This window comes from Bos mutus, chromosome X (assembly GCF_027580195.1).
Source record: "Bos mutus isolate GX-2022 chromosome X, NWIPB_WYAK_1.1, whole genome shotgun sequence".
NCBI lineage: Eukaryota > Metazoa > Chordata > Mammalia > Artiodactyla > Bovidae > Bos > Bos mutus.
In genome coordinates, this window is record NC_091646.1 from 43911367 (window position 1) to 43930643 (window position 19277).

The window sequence follows — 19277 nt, forward strand, 5'->3', positions numbered from 1 at the left end:
CTCTATTGATACTGATTATTCTTGTACAAGTCTCCAGAGTCCTTATGTAAGAGCTTATTTAGAGAATATACTAGGAGCGACATTTATGGTTATGGTATCTTCAACATTTCTAAATCATACGAAACTGTTTTCCAAAACAGAGGTAACAAATCACACTCTCACCAATAGTTCCCCTTGACACATATTCTTATTCATTCATAGTATTATCAGAATTTAAAAATTTTTGCCCATCTAATGGATATGAAATGATAGCTCATTGTGATTTAATTTAATTTTAGGTATGAATATAAAATGGGCTTCCCTGGTAGCTCAGCTGGTAAAGAATCCGCCTGAAATATGGGAGACCCTGGTTCAATTCCTGGGTCAGGAAGATTCCCTGAAGAAGGGATAGGCTACCCAACTTCAGTATTCTTGGGCTTCCCTGGTGGATCAGATGGTAAAAAAAATCTGCCTGCAATACGGGAGACCTGGGTTTGATCCCTGGGTTGGGAAGATCTCCTGGAGAAGGGCATAGCAACCCACTCCAGGATTCTTGCCTGGAGAATCACCATGGACAGAGGAGCCTGGCAGGCTGCAGTCCATTGGATCACAAAGAGTTGGACAGGACTGAGTGACTAAGCACAGTAGCATAGCACAAGAATGTAAAATAGTACAGATAACTTGGAAAACAGTAACTTTTAAACTTAAACCTTACTTTCTATAAGATATAACACTCCCAGTCCTAGGTATTTACCCAAGATAAAGGAAATTTCTGTCTTGTACATGAATATTAAGAGCAGCATTATTTGTAATAGACAAAAATTAGAAACAACCCAAATTCCCATCAATGAATTGAAATATGGTGGAATATTATTCAGTAACAGAAATGAACTACTGATACATGTCACAACAATACCTTAAGTGAAAGCCACACCAAATGCAAAGTAACAAAAAAGATTACATTACTGAATGATTTCATTTATATGAAATTGTAGAAAAAGTTAAAACTATAGTGACAGAAGGCAAAGAAGTAGTCGCCTGGAGCTGGGAGTAGGGATTGACTGCAAAGGGGCATGACCAAACATAGGTTGTTAGAACTGTTTCATGTCTTGACTACAGTGAAGGTTACACAGCTGTATACAAACAACAAAATTCATCAGACTGTATATTAAAAAATGAGTAAATCTGAGAGTATGTCAATTATACTTTGGTAAATTACTTTAAAAATTACCAGTTAAGTTCAAATCTCTTAAGTGTGAACACATTTTACTTCTGAAATAATTAACACAACAAACAAAAGTCCTAAGGAGATTCTTTCAGAAATTGACAAGTACCCAGGCCTTTCTTATATATTTCATGAAACCTGAAACTTGTAAAATGAATGGAATAAATCTGGCCGTGACTGATGTAAAATCCTTAGAATCTTCATCAGCATCAGTCCCTAAATTTCTGAATAGCTTACAATGCTTTACAACTTCCCTCAACACAGGTTTCAAAGTAAAATATTCTATTTAAGTATCTAAAAAGCCATTTGGGATTAAGAAATACACACCACTATATATATAATAGACCATCAAGGATCTACTGTATAGCACAGGAACTATAGTCAATATTTTCTAATAATATATATGGGAAAATAATCTAAAAATGAATATATAAATATATATATATATATATATAACTGAATCACTTTTTGCATACACCTAAACCTAATAACATTGTAAAGCAACTATATTTCAATTAAATTAAAAAAATAATTTAAGTATATAGCTGTTTGCTTGAATTTTAAAAACTGAGTTCTTTCTAAATTTTCAACCTCAGCATACGTTTATATTTTCTTCCACTTAGTTGCTTGGATTTCAAAGAGAGATCCTTCATACAAAGCATTAAATGGTGACTTTCTTCAGTCTTATTTATCCGAAAAACCTCATGACTATCTCTTATTAAAAGAAACATTACTTAATTTTTTATCCAATTACTGATTAAGGAAGGGTACAGACAGATAACAGTCATACAGTAGACCATTATATTACTGTTTTTGAATAGGTACTGATTGTGCCCAAAATTTTAAATAATACTAACAATTATAAAAGCAGTTAGAAACTTATGAACAGCTGTTTTAAAGATGTTCCTTCTGTAGCATAAAAGGGAAGAGAATGCCGATTAAAAAAAGAAGAAATAAAAAGAACAAAATGAATGACAAGTCTTTGTGCTTGTCCCCATGACAGAAGGGAGGAATGCAATATCTAAGCTTTGGTTTGTAGGAGAGAAGTAAAGCACATGTTGTAAATGAGGCTGCCATTGTGCTTTTTGTTTCTAAAGAAGAGGGGCAGTTTTACAGTATTGGATATCACATAAAAGAGTACTTCATTCGGTTAGTTAACCACTAATTATAGCAACACAGATTATTTTATATGTGTGCTATTATATAAAAGTCATCTCTTTCTTCTCTTCACCCCATTTCTCCCTATTTTCCTCCCTGTCTCTTGTTTTAGTATTATAATGTGCTGTACTTGGCAACCAGCTCATTAGTATGTTTTATTTCTCTTTATCCCTGCAAAACATCTAGCACAGGGTTCCACAGAAAATAATTAATAATGTGGCCAGCTTGCTGCCCAAATACTAGCTAAAAAGTATTGCTTGTCCTTGTTTAGTCACTAAGTCCTGTCCGACTCTTTTGTGACCCCCATGGACTATAGTCAACCAGGTTCCTCTGTGCATGGGGATTCTCCAAGCAAGAATACTGGAGTGGGTTTCCATGCCTTCCTCCAGGGGGTGTTCCCAACCCAGGGATCAAAACTTTGTCTCCTGCATTGTCAGGCAGATTCTTTACCAATGAGCCACCAGGGAAGCCCCCGAAGTATTTATATATGTGTGTGTGTGCATGTGTGTGTGTGTGTATTTCTTAGATTTCCTAAAATTATCATAGGAATACATGGATGTTCAGAGTTTTATTTGAATATTAACTGCTTATAAACCCCCTTCCATGGACAGCAGCCCTCCTTCGTAAAGTTCTGCCGTGCCTCCATTAGTAGGGTTTCATTGGACAGGGAAATTCGTTTGTAAGATAATCACTCACATTCAGTCACAGTAGTCACATATTCTGAAAAAAATCTCATACAGGGTCAAAATCCCCTTTGAACAGAGCTTTTATAGGGTAAAAAAGCATTTGTTTTCAAACTTTCTAATTATATTCACTAAATGCTGTTCATGTTGTCAACTTTTCCCCACTGTGAGAATTACAAAATCAGTCATAAGATTAAACTCAGAAAATGACTACAGCAATTCACAGAATACTAAGCCAGCTGGGTTCACTTAAATCCTCTGTAGAAACAGCCTCTGTGGCAAACCTAGTAAAATCTATAGCTAGTCCCATAAATCATCATTTATTTGGTCTGCTCCAGTGCTGAAATTATTTATTGCCAACTGATATATGGGAGACTCATCAAGAACCAAAAAATAAAAATAAAAAAGTTTTTTTGTAAAGTAGCAAATTATTGATCTCTGCCAGTCACACTACCCAATAGAAGAGTTAACTATATCCATTATTGTTTAGTCACAATGACTTAAAGGAGTATCTTTATGGCACAGTATTAAGTTGATTGTTTATTTCACATCAGTGCAAGACGATACAATTTTTAAAATGAAAGAAAATAAAGATGCATTCATTGTTTTTATTTTCTTGAAATGAGTCTGTATTTAACGAGTCATAAAGCCATAAACAAGTCCCCTATTGGAAACAAATTTTACCCCTCACTACAGTTCTATATACAAATTTATATTGTTTGCTTTTTAAATAATTATTATTGGCAGAATATAAGGAGTATAATGTGGCAACTCTCACTCTGCATTTTTAAAGCTCTTTACAAGTTTGTCAGTTTACATGTAAGAAGAAATATTTAACCCGATTCTATTTTTCTCTGATCATCCGATTCTGAAAAACGTCCCTGAAACTTTCTCACTCCTTCATTCCCTCTTATTTTATCTCTCAATCTCTTCAACACACACACACATACACACACACACACACACGCACTTCTTAGTTTGGTCTGGCTTTTAACTTTTTCTCAGTCCTCTTACTAATAGAAAACTTTCAAAAATTGAAATATTTTTCCTATTAAAAAGATCATATGTTTCCATAAGGGGGTATAGTAAATAGGCATAGCTAGTTCACAAGGCAAGTGTAAATGTATATACTATATATCCTCATATTACCCTTCATAACAAGTTATCTGGACATATGGAATGCAGATTTAATGGTAACAGAAGTTAAAACCAGGGATAGAAGCATAGGTGTCACAATATTAAGAATTATACTTAAAGATCTTGGTGTGTGTGTGTGTGTGTGTGTTTTGAGAAAAGAACATTTTCAGATATACAAGCAAAATAGAAAAAAAAGAGTATTCAGAAAAAAGAAAATGTTTTCAAAGCAGTCAATACTGAAAAGGAATAATAATCATTTGCATTAGACAAATTGCATTTTTAAACTACTACTCTCCAGAGAATTTAATAAACTGAAAATTGGGGGATATAATGAAGTTTTCACACACCCTAAACTATAGTGTTGTAAATGTGATAATATCTAAACAGATGCAATCAAATTCTGAGAAAACAAACAACTGTTACATTTAAAGTATTACCTAATTTGCAGCAATGAATTTACATTAATGAATATTTCAACTTAAAGAAAAACCTTTAAAAAAACTCATGGGAACTCTATATTTTTAGAGGAAAGTATGAGAATAAAAGTGTGAGTTTGTTTCTTTTCATTAGAGCTCAAGGTTTCAAAAAACGTATTCCAACTATACCAATTTGAAGAAGTACATCTACAAAACTGGATAATCCCTGTGCATAATGTGATCATATACTTTTACACCTGCTGATACAGCAGGTAGTCTTTTTTCTCACCTCGATTCTATAAAGTAGGCTACAGAAAATAAGAAAGATGCAAAGCAACTCCACATTAACATAAATCAGGAAAATGCTGTAACCATTTGGAAAAATTGAGATACCTATCTTAGAAATAAAGAGACTAGGTACCCTGCATCTTGGAGAAGGCATTGGCACACCACTCCAGTACTCTTGCCTGGAAAATGTCATGGACGGAGGAGCCTGGTAGGCTGCAGTCCATGTGGTCGCTAAGAGTCGGACACGACTGAGTGACTTCACTTTCACTTTTCAGTTTCATGCATTGGAGAAGGAAAAGGCAACCCACTCCAGTGTTCTTGCCTGGAGAATCCCAGGAACGGAGGAGCCTGGTGGGCTGCCGTCTATGGGGTCGCACAGTTGGACATGACTGAAGCAACTTAGCAGCAGCAGCAGCAGCAGCAGATACCCTGCATCTTGGGCTTCCCCAATGGCTCTGCAGGTAAAGAATCCACCTGATAGGCAGGGGACACAGGAGACGTGGGTTCCATCCCTGGGTCAGGAAGATCCCCTGGAGGAGGGCATAACAACCCACTCCAGGATACCTGCCTGGAGAATCACCATGCACAGAGAATCCTGGAGGGTCACAGAGTCAGACATGACTGAGTATGCATGCACCCTCCATCTTAGAAGTGGGAAGACAGGAGATTTTCACACTGAAGGACAATCTTTGAAGCACATGGTAGTGTGTTCATGGGATTACAAAATACAGGAGATGTGCTCATATTTTTACAACCATTAGGGGGCTGTATTTTTAAAGTGAAGCTCAGAAGTAGCCTGTGTTTTGCTCAGATTTGCATGAAAGGTACTGGAGGCAAGAACTCTGGATTGGATTTCTGAGCTGGTATCCACACATCTTGATTACTGGAGAAATAAGGTGACTGAAGCAATCTTTTAGTATTACATTTGCACATGTGTACAAGTCCACTGCTGCTACTAAGTTGCTTCAGTCATGTCTGACTCTGTATGACTCCATAGACAGCAGCCCACCAGGCTCCTCCGTCCCTGGGATTCTCCAGGCAAGAATACTGGAGTGAGTTGCCATTTCCTTCTCCAATGCATGCATGCATGCTAAGTTGTTACAGTCTTGTCGAACTTTGAACAACCCTATGCACAGTAGCCCACCAGGCTCCTCTGTCCATGGGATTCTCCACACAAGACTACTGGAATGGGTTGCCATTTCCTTCTCCAGTACAAGTCCACATGCACTGATTAAGAGTATGTGCTTGAAGACATATAATGAATAACATATGGGAATTAAAACAACTTATGGAGAATTGTTTCTTCAAACAAATAAATTTATAGAGTTCTATAAATTTAAACACTTCAGCACTTACTGACAATATCAAAACTTGCTCTTTGAAAATTCAAAAATTTGGGTGTATTGATTGTCGTGAAGAGCTAAAGGAAGCAAAACCATTGACACAGTTACAGAAATTGAATCTTAAGTGTAACCATGGACATAGTCAACAAGGGTTCAACATTCATTTTTTTCATTGAGTGGTTCAATATTGAGTGGTTCTCAAAGACGAGAGCCCATTAACCACAGTACAATACAAAACAAAGGATTTAAATAAAGTTCATATATAGCTTTTATTATGTTGAGGTATGTTCCTTCTATTCCTGCTTTCTGAAGAGTTTTTATCATAAATGGATGTTGAATTTTGCCAAAGGCTTTCTCTGCATCTATTGAGATAATCATATGGCTTTTATTTTTCAATTTGTTAATGTGGTGTATTATATTGATTGATTTGCAGATACTGAAGACTCCTTGCATCCCTGGGATAAAGAATAAAATAAAAGCTATATGTGACAATCCGACAGCAAACATTATCCTCAATGGTGAAAAACTGAAAGCATTTCCCCTAAAGTCAGGAACAAGACAAGGGTGCCCACTTTCACCACTACTATTCAACATAGTTTTGGAAATTTTGGCCACAGCAATCAGAGCAGAAAAAGAAATAAAAGGAATCCAAATTGGAAAAGAAGAAGTAAAACTCTGTTTGCAGATGACATGATCCTTTACATACATAGAAAACCCTAAAGACTCCACCAGAAAACTACTAGAGATAATCAATGAATATAGTAAAGTTGCAGAATATAAAATCAACACACAGAAATCCCTTGCATTCCTATATACTAATAATGAGAAAATAGAAAGAGAAATTAAGGAAACAATTCCATTCACCATTGCAACAAAAAGACTAAAATACTTAGGAATATATCTACCTAAAGAAACAAAAGACCTATATATAGAAAACTATAAAACACTGGTGAAAGAAAACAAAGAGGACACTAATAGATGGAGAAATATACCATGTTCATGGATCAGAAGAATCAATATAGTGAAAATGAGTATACTACCCAAAGCAATCTATAGATTCAGTGCAATCCCTGTTAAGCTACCAATGGTATTTTTCACAGAGCTAGAACAAATAATTTTATGATTTGTATGGAAATACAAAAAACCTCCAATAGCCAAAACAATCTTGAGAAAGAAGAATGGAACTGGAGGAATCAACCTGCCTGACTTCAGGCTATCCTACAAAGCCACAGTCATCAAGACAGTATGGTACTGGCACAGAGACAGATATATAGATCAATGGAACAAAATAGAAAGCCCAGAGATAAATCCACGCACATATGGACACCTTATCTTTGACAAAGGAGGCAAGAATATACAATGGAGAAAAGACAATCTCTTTAACAAGTGGTGCTGGGAAAACTGATCAACCACTTGTAAAAGAATGAAACTAGAACACTTTCTAACACCATACACAATAATAAACTCAAAATGGATTAAAGATCTAAATGTAAGACCAGAAATTATAAAACTGCTAGAGGAGAACATAGGCAAAACACTCTCCGACATACATCACAGCAGGATCCTCTATGACCCACCTCCCAGAATATTGGAAATAAAAGCAAAAATAAACAAATGGGACCTAATTAAAATTAAAACCTTCTGCACAACAAAGGAAACTATAAGCAAGGTGAAAAGACAGCCTTCAGAATGGGAGAAAATAATAGCAAATGAAGCAACTGACAAACAGCTAATCTCAAAAGTATACAAGCAACTCCTGCAGCTCAATTCCAGAAAAATAAACGACCCAATCAAAAAATGGGCCAAAGAACTAAATAGACATTTCTCCAAAGAAGACATACAGATGGCTAACAAACACATGAAAAGATGCTTAACATCACTCATTATCAGAGAAATGCAAATTAAAACCACAATGAAGTACCATTTCATGCCAGTCAGAATGGCTGCGATACAAAAGTCTACAAGCAATAAATTCTGGAGAGGGTGTGGAGAAAAGGGAACCCTCTTATACTGTTGGTGGGAATGCAAACTAGTACAGCCACTATGGAGAACAGTGTGGAGATTCTTTAAAAAACTGGAAATAGAACTGTCATACGACCCAGCAATCCCACTGCTGGGCATAAACCCTGAGGAAACCAGAATCGAAAGAGACACATGTACCCCAATGTTCATTGAAGCACTGTTTATAATAGCCAGGACATGGAAGCAATCTAGATGCACATCAGCAGACGAATGGATAAGAAAGCAGTGGTACATATACACAATGGAGTATTACTCAGCCATTAAAAAGAATATATTTGAATCAGTTCTAATGAGGTGGATGAAACTGGAGCCTATTATACAGAGTGAACTAAGCCAGAAAGAAAAACACCAATACAGTATACTAACACATATATATGGAATTTAGAAAGATGGTACCGATAACCCTGTATGCGAGATAGCAAAAGAGACACAGATATATAGAATAGTCTTTTGGACTCTGTGGGAGAGGGAGAGGGTGGGATGATTTGGGAGAATGGCATTGAAAAATGCATAATATCATATAAGAAATGAATTGCCATTCCAGGTTCAATGCAGGATACAGGATGCTTGGGGCTGGTGCACTGGGATGACCCAGAGGGATGGTATGGGGAGAGAGGTGGGAGGGGGGGTTCAGGATGGGGAACATGTGTATACCCGTGATGGATTCATGTTGAGGTATGGCAAAACCAATGCAATATTGTAAAGTAATTAGCCTCCAATTAAAATAAATAAATTTAAAATAAAAAAAAAGTAAATAAATAAAGGTCAACCATCAAATAACCTGAACAAAGGAAATCATTTAAAATTAAGAATGATATCCTGTCCTTACCTCATTCTATGGTACTTAGTTATTTCAGAGGTCAAGAATGGTGAATGGTCTTGCTTCAATGTAACATAATGAGGCACAGACAAACCCTTAACCTGAGATGTTTGTGTCTCCTGGTCATGAGTTATGAACAAATAATACAATATATCACTATATTATGTGGTGACATTTTAAAATGCAAAATAACATGAGTCACCTCCTCTGTGTGTTGCTGTAGCTTTGGATCTTGTATCACTAATTATAACCCATGAATCATATAGATCATTAACTGAAAAGTCTTTGTTGCAAGAGCCCACTGAAGGAAAGTTAAAAGGACCCAGAGGGGAAAAAAAGGAAAGCTTGGTAAGAGCACCTAACATTCCATCCAACTCTGTTCTTGATAGAGAATATAATCTTCCCTTACATGGAATTGTTCCAAGACAAATATCTTCCTCAATGTAATTTTCTTCTCAATAAATTATCAATCACATCTCCCCCAAACCCAAATAATGCCAAAACTGTCTAATAGGAAACAGCATATCTGAGTAAACCAAAAGACATCATCTAATTCTAAAAAAAAATACCTTGGGCCAGTGAAATACTTTGAGTCCCAGGAAAAGTGGGATTCTAACCTCACCACCAATACTGAGTGATCCTGGGTAAGCCGTCTCTCTGGAGAACAGATGTTCATTTGTAGAAAATATGTATTGAGGAAAGCAGCCAACCCTGCCTACACAAAATTGATATGGTATGAGAGCCTATACATACAAAGAAAGTGACTGCTCTATAATTATTCAGATTACCAGGTGCTATTTTATTACAATTATATAAGTACTACTTCCTGGATAAATTACAATCTCTTAGAGGAATTCTATTAATATTCCTACAATGACTTCTATTTCAATTTGAATAATGAAAAAGAAAGATTTCTCATTTTACAATCTAAAGGAGAGGCAAGAAAATCCACATTTTCAGTACTCTGTAAGGGGCAGAGTTGGTTCTGTAATTCTTCCTTGAAATGAGCCATGTATAACTAAACATTCTGTTACAATACAGTGAGAGGGCAGTGTGTTGCAAGGTTTTGAACACAGAAAACCTAGATTTAAACCCAAACTTGGACATTTACTAGCTTTTTTATCTTGTAAAAAATTACATAACCTTACTGGGCTTTCACGTGTGCATTCATGCTCATTCATGTCCGAATCTGTGATGCATGGACTGTAGCCCGCCAGGCTCCTCTATCCATGGGATTCTGCTTGTAAGAATACTGGAAAAGGTTGCCATTTTCTCCTCTAGGGGATCTTCTGAACCCCGGTATCGAACCCGAGTCTCCTCTGTCTCCTGCACTGCAGGCGGATGCTTTATCACTGAGCTGTTTCCTAATCTACAGAATCGGATTAATAATAATAAATTTCTCTGAATCACAAGGGATATATCTAAACTGTAAAAACACAGGCAACCAACTGCATAGACTACTGACCAGGATTTACTGATCTTTACTAGGGCGCCTTTCAGTATATCTTACGGTTATTTTCAACAGTATCTTTGGTTTTACATTAATAGTGCAATATTTATTTTATAACGCATGTTTGAGGGTGAATTTTTGGTTTATATTTATATGAACCAGTACACTTTTATATTTTTGCAAATAAACCATAGTTAAATGTTATAGTTATACATGTAATAGTTTTGATGGTAAAAATACACCCTTTATATCTGTGAAAAACTAAATGCTCTCACTTAAAAAATGCTAATATTTATGTTGAGCTCTCATGACAAATCCTTTTATTTAATTAAATTGCATACCTTTCATTCAATAGTAATTTTTATACAATAGACTGGGGATAAAATTTATAATAAAATAGTAACCACCCTGCATGAGTTCTGTGTCTTTATAGAGAAAGAGAGATCAAATAAAAAAGTACAGTAAAGTAAGTAAATAGTCCTATAATAATTATCTTCATAATGTGTAATGGGAACCAGAGAAGAAGAGCTAAAGGGTAAAAACTAGATAACCAGATGAAGAAGAGTAGCAAACGACATTATAAAAATGTGAAAGGCAAGCTGTTCTAGTCACATGTTTAAAACAAAAAAACAAAAACAAAGGTGAGAGAGAGAAAAATAAATAAAGTATAATCAGGAGGCCAAGATGCTACCTCTATTTTCTTTTTTTTTTTAATTTATTTTTTAATTGAAGGATCATTGCTTTACAGAATTTTGTTGTTTTCTGTCAAACCTCAACATGAATCAGCCATAGGTATACACATGTCCCCTCCCTCGTGAGCCTCCCTCCCCATCCCACCCTTCTAGGTTTGTACAGAGCCCCTGTTATTTTCTTAACTAATGTGACTAAGTGGCCCAGTTTCCCTGAGATTGCCCAATTTTTGTAGTGAAAGTCGTGAATCTCAAGAAAGCTCTTAGTCCTGGACACACCAAGACGGCTGGTTGTGATACCCAGCTTTATGAAACTCACTGTTACCAACTAAGAAGGGAGTTGTCTGTAATTCAGAAAGAGAACCATATACTAACATCTTGATCTTGAACTTCCAACCTCCAAATCTGTGAGAAAATTAATTTCTGTTGTTTAAGCCACCCAGCCTGCAGTATTCTCCTATGATAGCATGAACTAACCAATACACTAACCAAAGTATAATATTTCACTTCTCCAAGGGTCAGTTTTCTTATCTGAAGAATGAAGAGGCTAGACTGATTAGATACGTTCTGATGTGAAGGTTCTAAATTTAGAGATAATCCACATCATTTCAATTAGAATTATTAGATACTATATTATTTTTAGAGTACTTACATGTAACTTTTTTCTTAGATCTTTTATAGATTTTCTTTAGAATTACAAATTTCTTAATTTTGTTTCCACAGACAGCAGTCATTTTCCTTACAAATCACATTTTCTAGTATGTTATATTTCAGACTGAAACTGAACCTAATTCACTCTCTCTCTTACAACTTCTATGGGGGAGACAGATGCTTTCTTTTGTATCCTTGGTAAGATAGCTATGTGATAGCCTCTAGGAAATAAGACCATTATGCTACAAAACTTTATATAAATGGTGAATCTTAGGAAAAAAGTAGCACAATTATATTATTCTATTAACCCTCTAAATCAAAGTTAGATATCTAAAATTTTCTCCACAGTAAAACCAAATGTTTTCTTCAGATTGTTTACACCCGTACAAAAATATATCAACATACCATATCATAATTTGTTATGTCTCTCTATCCAGCTAGAATGACTAGAAAGTCATAGTATATGTGAAGGAGAGATTAAGGCAGAAAAACAAAGGTTTTGGCCTTCACATTTTATAAAATGGGTGTGAGTGATTTTCAAAAAAAAAAAAAAAAGTTTTGGAGGCAAGATACTGAAGCTAGTATACAAATTACTCAAAATCTTCTCACAACCCGCCTATCAATGCTATTTGTTTCCAACATACACCCAGTATTCCAGGCACTGTAGTTTTTAATTCATCTTCAAACATATCATGAATTACTCCTAGTCACATATCATCATTAAAAAGATGATTTTTTAACACATTTTTTACACAGTTTTTAACATTTTTTAACACAGTAATTTTTCAAAGTACAGTGACAAAGATAATTTTATTTGACTCTGAAAATAATCCTATGAAAATAAACACGGGTCACTGTATTTCTTCATTTATAGATGAGGAAACAGGTTTGGAGTGAGTAAATGCCTTGGCCATGAAACTATGGCTAGTGATGGGCAAAACAGAAGCTAATATGCAAGTTCTAAGCCCAGTGTTCTCCCATCTTATAAGGTTATGGCTTCTTCTGCCATTCATATAACTTAATTAGATCTATCCTTCAAGATTCTTCTGTTCTAATTTATCAGTACCACTCTCATCTTCACCTCTAGCACCAAAAATTCCTCCCTCCCCTGAAGTCTTGCTAAGCTCAAAGTAATCTCAAATGCTATTACTTTTTATATTCATTGACAGAAGTATATTGCAACATTACATAGTACTCTGTATGTATATGCATAGTACTCTGTATGTATATTTCCAGGCTACTCAACAGTATGACAAGCTCAAGCTTTCTGTGTATCTTCTGAAATGTATGTATCCCCCTGGGATACCAACCATCTGTTTTGTTTGCCTTTGTTTGGACCTGGCTTTTATCGCTTCATTGGTCTCTAACTTTCAGTATCCTGATCCTTGGTAATAGACTCCTTTAAGGCATGACCAATCATTCCTTCCCTTGGACAAGGGATATTCCTTTTCCTTTTTATTTTTGGTAACTATTATTTATTTACACAGATCTTCTTTTGTACTTTTTGATAATAGCTATCAATTTTAAACATGTAATCAGTGTACATTCCAAAATGCATACTAGAAAATGCAAGTATACAAGAAAAATAAAACTAACAAGGGATATATAGAAACTGAAGATGTTTTCCTTTAATTATCACTGAAATTCCCTATTCATGACTGCTATATAACTAAACTCTTATTTCTCTTCATACTTCCTTGAAACAGCTTCTTTTTCTTTTCTGAGATCTTAATTTCTTTTCCATTTTTTAAAAAATTCTTAATTGGAGGATGATTGCTTTACAATGTTGTATTAGTTTCTACAATACAACAATGTGAATCAGCCATGCATGCTTAGTAAGTCGCTTCAGTTGTGTCTGACTCATTGCGACTCTATGGATGGTAGCCTACCAGGCTCCTCTGTCCAAGGCATTGTCCAGGCAAGAATACTGGAGTGGGTTGCCAGGTCCTCCTCCAAGGGACCTTCCCAACCCAAGGACGGAACTACGGTCTTTACTGTGTTCTGCATTGCTAGGGAGGTTCTTTACTGCTAGCACCACCTGGGAAACCCCAGGTATGCATGTATCACTTCCCTCTGGAGCCTCCCTCCCATGTACCTCACATCCCATCCCTCTAGGTCATCAAAAAGTACCAAGTTGAGCTCCCTGTGTTATACAGCTGTTTGCCACTAGCCATCTATTTTACATATGGTACTGTACATATGTCAGTGCTACTCTCTCAATTAGTCCCACCCTCTCCTTCCCTGGCTGTGTCCACAAGTTTCTACACCAGGCCAATTGGCCCGTCTTTCTAATTAGAATTTGAATTAAACACAAGGAAAGAAGGAATAAAATGGTTACAACTAATACATGCTAGAGGCAACTTTCTGCAAATATTTCCCATTCATTCCTGCTTTCAGCATTCTCAAAGCTGCCATAATTGGTGCCATACTTTTAATGGACACATTCTTCAGGCTTTCCTCACTTTCTGGTTGAGCTCCTCTCTATAATTTCCATTTTTTGCTTAAATCAGGCACAGTCACTTTCTGTTGCTTGTAAGTCAGTCACTTCAGTCACTCAGTCGTGTCCAACTCTTTGTGACCCCATGGACTGCAGCACACTAGGCTTCCCTGTCCAGAACCAACTCCCAGAGTTTACTCAAACTTATGTTCATTGAGTCGGTGATGTCATCCAACCTTCTCATCCTCTGGTGTCCCCTTCTCCTCCTGGCTTCCATCTTTCCCAGCATCAAGGTCTTTTCCAATGAGTCGGTTCTTCACATCAGGTGGCCAAAGTATTGGAGTTACAGCTTCAGCATTAGTCCTTCCAATAAACATTCAGGACTGATCTCCTTTAGGATGGACTGGTTGGATCTCCTTGCAGTCCAAGGGACTCTCAAGTCTTCTCCAACACCACAGTTCAAAAGCATCAATTCTTCTGCGCTCAGTCTTCTTTATAGTGCAACTCTCACATCCATACAATGAATATTGGAAAAACCATAGCTTTGACTAGACGGACTTTTGCTGCCAAAGTAATATCTCTGCTTTTTAATACCTGTTTTACCTTGCAAAGCACATTCCTTATCTGATATACCCACAAAGTGCAGTGTCTAGGGAGAGCTAAGTATTTTTAAATGTTTTGTTCTTTTGTAGATTATATGTTATTATACACTGAAAACAAAAACAATAAATGACCCTGAAGCACAACATTACTATTGGTTAGAATTCTAATAATCAATAGGTTGATGAAGGTGAAAGTGGAGAGTGAAAAAGTTGGCCTAAAGCTCAACATTCAGAAAATGAAGATCATGGCATCCGGTCCCACCACTTCATGGGAAATAGATGGGGAAACAGTGGAAACAGTGTCAGACTTTATTTTTCTGGGCTCCAAAATCACTGCAGATGGTGACTGCAGCCATGAAATTAAAAGACGCTTACTCCTTGAAAGGAAAGTTATGACCAACCTAGATAGCATGTTCAAAAGCAGAGACATTACTTTGCCAACAAAGGTTCATCTAGTCAAGGCTATGGTTTTTCCTGTGGTCATGTATGGATGTGAGAGTTGGACTGTGAAGAAGGCTGAGCGCCGAAGAATTGATGCTTTTGAACTGTGGTGTTGGAGAAGACTCTTGAGAGTCCCTTGGACTGCAAGGAGATCCAACCAGTCCATTCTGAAGGAGATCAGCCCTGATTTCTTTGGAAGGAATGATACTAAAGCTGAAACTCCAGTACTTTGGCCACCTCATGCGAAGAGTTGACTCATTGGAAAAGACTCTGATGCTGGGAGGGATTGGGAACAGGAGGAGAAGGGGACGACAGAGGATGAGATGGCTGGATGGCATCACCGACTCGATGGACCTGAGTCTCAGTGAACTCCGAGAGTTGGTGATGGACAGGGAGGCCTGATGTGCTGCGATTCGTGGGGTCGCAAAGAGTCGGACACGACTGATAGACTGATCTGATCTGATCTGAAGCAGAGACCAAGCTAACATTGGAAACTCATCTGCATAGAAATGATTTGTATTACAGTTCATCACCCTACATTGGTGACTCACAGTGATAACACACTGCTGCAAATAATAAAGCATTTTGTGATGAGGGTAGTACTTATTGTGACCATCTGAATTTTTAATATCATTTTACTATAAGAAACATCTGATAAATTTAACTGCTTATGACATGGCTCCTTTTTAACTATGTGAATATTTTAACATAATCTATAGCTTCTTATGAAAAGTAGATTACAGTTTTAAATTCACCAAGAAAGGAAATAATCATTAGAATAATTTATGTAGGCAAGTGATATCATTTTAAAAGTATAGTCAGTACCCAGTAAAGAAAGTCCCCTCTGCTATTTTTATTAAGAAAAAAAAATGTTAAGAAAAATCAACCAAGTGATCTTTTATAATATAACTGGAATTTAACAGCTGCTGCTGCTAGTCGCTTCAGTCGTGTCCTACTCTGTGAGACCCCATAGACAGCAGCCCACCAGGCTCCCCCGTCCCTGGGATTCTCCAGGCAAGAACACTGGAGTGGGTTGCCATTTCCTTCTCCAATGCATGAGACTGAAAAGTGAAAGGGAAGTCGCTCAGTCGGGTCCGACTCTTCGCGACCCCATGGACTACAGCCTACCAGGCTCCTCCATCCATGGGATTTTCCAGGCAAATTCTAGCCAATCATACATCAGTAGTTAAATCAATTTACAACAGATTATAAATTTAAGCTAACTATTTCTACATACTTCAGTAAATTTCTCTCATTTTAGACATTTATATCTACTTAGAATCCTCTGCATTTCAGGAACATCTTTTTAATCCTAGATATTGTGGGAATATCACACATGTATATGATATTTCTCTTTCTTAATGACAAGTATTCCCCTGAACATAAAAATCCTACTGAAAAGTGGGAGAAGGCAAAAGATTTTTAAACATTCACTTCTTTCTCTTTTAGAACATCTATTACTACATGGTAGTATTTCCCACAAGAATATTTTTTATTTTATTTGAAGTTGGCAAAAATCTTTGTGCTGAATCCTTTAGGCATACTTCTAGTGATAGATGTCAGACCAGCGCTGTGTGGAAGAACTTTTATTTGACAGGAAGATGACAGGAAGAAGCCTCTATCCAAAATATAAGATGCAACTGTACAATCCTTCTGTGAGATTAAAGGAATCTTTTGTTCCTATGTATAAATGACTTATTTATTATTGCCTCAATAAAATCAGTTCACATTATTAATTTGAATAGTGTGAAATTAAGACACTTAAAAAGGTACATATTTATTCAAATTAGGACAGTTTATTTTAAATGTCTTCTTTATATGAATTAAATGTGAAACAGACTAACAATACCAATTTCCAATGATATTTTATTTTATGTTTTGGTAATCACCAACCAAGAACACTTTAAGATTCATTCACTGTGCCTACAGTATATACTCTAAACAACTAACATCTTGATAAGAGATGCTTGTACTAGTTTAGAGTATATGATGTGGAATAAAATGAAAAGTCTTATTTAGTTTTACCCTCCAAATCAGGGTGTGAGGTATTCTAATTTATAACAAGCACTGCTTTATTCTTCTTGGCATTATCAAATAATTTCACATGTCTCCTCATATCACAAGAAGAGGGACTAAAACTGTTTGTTTTTAACAAAAATCTAACCTTCCAGAACATCTTCCCTATCTTCCCATCTTTCCCTATTCCTCTCAAAAATAAATCGGGAGTAAACAATACAATTTCATTATGCATCTTCTTATTATTCTTGTTGTTATTCTTTATGTCTATCTGGGAGAGAATGACCAGGAGCAAATCATTTTTGATACATATTAAAATGCTAGCACATTTATATGTATTGCACATCTATTTAATGCATAAATAGAAAAGAAATTTATACCCATTCCTAGATTGGGGATTCTTGTAATAATATACTTCAAGAACTAACCAAAGTTTTGTAATGTTTTCAGATGTAAAGAAAAAAAAAAAAGTGCAACAATGGTGAGATGTCAAAGACTGATTGCTTGTTTTCAGATTTATTTCTGTCTCTAGCTTTCTTACAGGCCTTCGCCTCAGAGTCTGTTCAGTTTTCTTTGTGTAACAGATAGGTTTTTCCCTTGAATATGGTGGTTTGCCCTAACCTAGAAATGGACCTATATCATCACTTGTCCGTTTCTTTGTTTACCTTTCATAAGAATTAAAACCTCGAGAACAATACCATGAAATGGTTTAATCAAAACAATATGAGGATTATCACTTGCTTTTTTAAAAACTTTTAGTTAATGCACTAGATTCTTAGTATAAGTTTATTAACACAACACTTTCAACAAAAAAGAGTATTATTTTCTTAGAGGAGAATAAGCAAAGCATATTCAGAAAGAAATATTTGGCTATTACCTCACTGAACTTAGCTCCTCAAATACTTTCTGGAGAGACACAAAATAAGTTTGAAGGGATTAAAATACAACGCTGCATCTAGTTTATAAAAGCCATTTTTTTGGGTCAGAAAACTCCAGAAAGATTTGATCAGCAAGAGCTGAAGAGTATACTATAGAAAAATTTGCAGTCTTTGAGATTTTATTACAGTAAGGTTTTTAAAAATCATTTATCTGTTTTAAAGATGACTTCACTCAGTCATGTCTGACTCTCTGTAATCCCATGGACTGTAGCCTGCCAGGCTCCTCTGTCCATGGAATTATCCAGGCCAGAAAACTGGAGTGTGTGGCTGTTCCCTTAGCCAGGGGATCTTCCCAATTCAGAGACTGAACCCAGCTCTCACATGCCATAAAATTCATCCTTGGTGTTTAAAGTGACTTCTCTGTCATAGATGAGATTATTGTTGTAAATTGGCATTATAAAATGTTCTCTTACCTTACAGAGAAAGTTGATCTTAAAACCCAAAGACTGGGCATTTCTTGAGCCTGAGTTCATGTAGTTTCCAACCAAAAGAACTAACTCTAAAAGTCTGTTAAAACTTTCACTTTTCTTCAGTTCTTCACAGGCCAGAGTTACTGCTATGATGCTTGGCTTGATGTTGTTTACATGTTCTTCAAATGTGAGCTTGAAAAGAATGCTATTGAGACGAGGCCGCAACATTTTCACTGAGCTCATCTGTAAGATAAGGAATGCTGTATAAGACTATATATATATATATTCATATATATTCACATACACACACATATATATTCATATATAGTCATATACATACATATATATTCATATATATATATATATATACATGTATATAAAGCCCATTATTTTTTTCTCTCTAGTGGGGATCATTTTATAGATGATACCATAAAATTTTGAATAAAATGAATTTTCTCTGGGTTTTAACAGTTGTATTTCTTTCTCCAGAACACTTTAACAAATACTATTCTGTTTTAGGCATTTCAAAAGAGTATTCTTTTCAAAAGTTAAAAAAATAGCTGCTAGCTTTC

The 19277-nt window shown here is 35.9% G+C and overlaps 1 protein-coding gene across 1 annotated transcript in view; it reads right to left on the bottom strand.

Annotated features, from left to right (window-relative positions):
* Nucleotides 1-19277, bottom strand: part of DIAPH2 (diaphanous related formin 2) — a 983285-nt gene that overhangs the window by 462108 nt on the left and 501900 nt on the right. The window contains exon 22 of the mRNA XM_070366366.1: nt 18709-18948. Coding sequence (XP_070222467.1) covers nt 18709-18948 — 240 coding nt within the window. The remainder of the gene's footprint in view (nt 1-18708; nt 18949-19277) is intronic.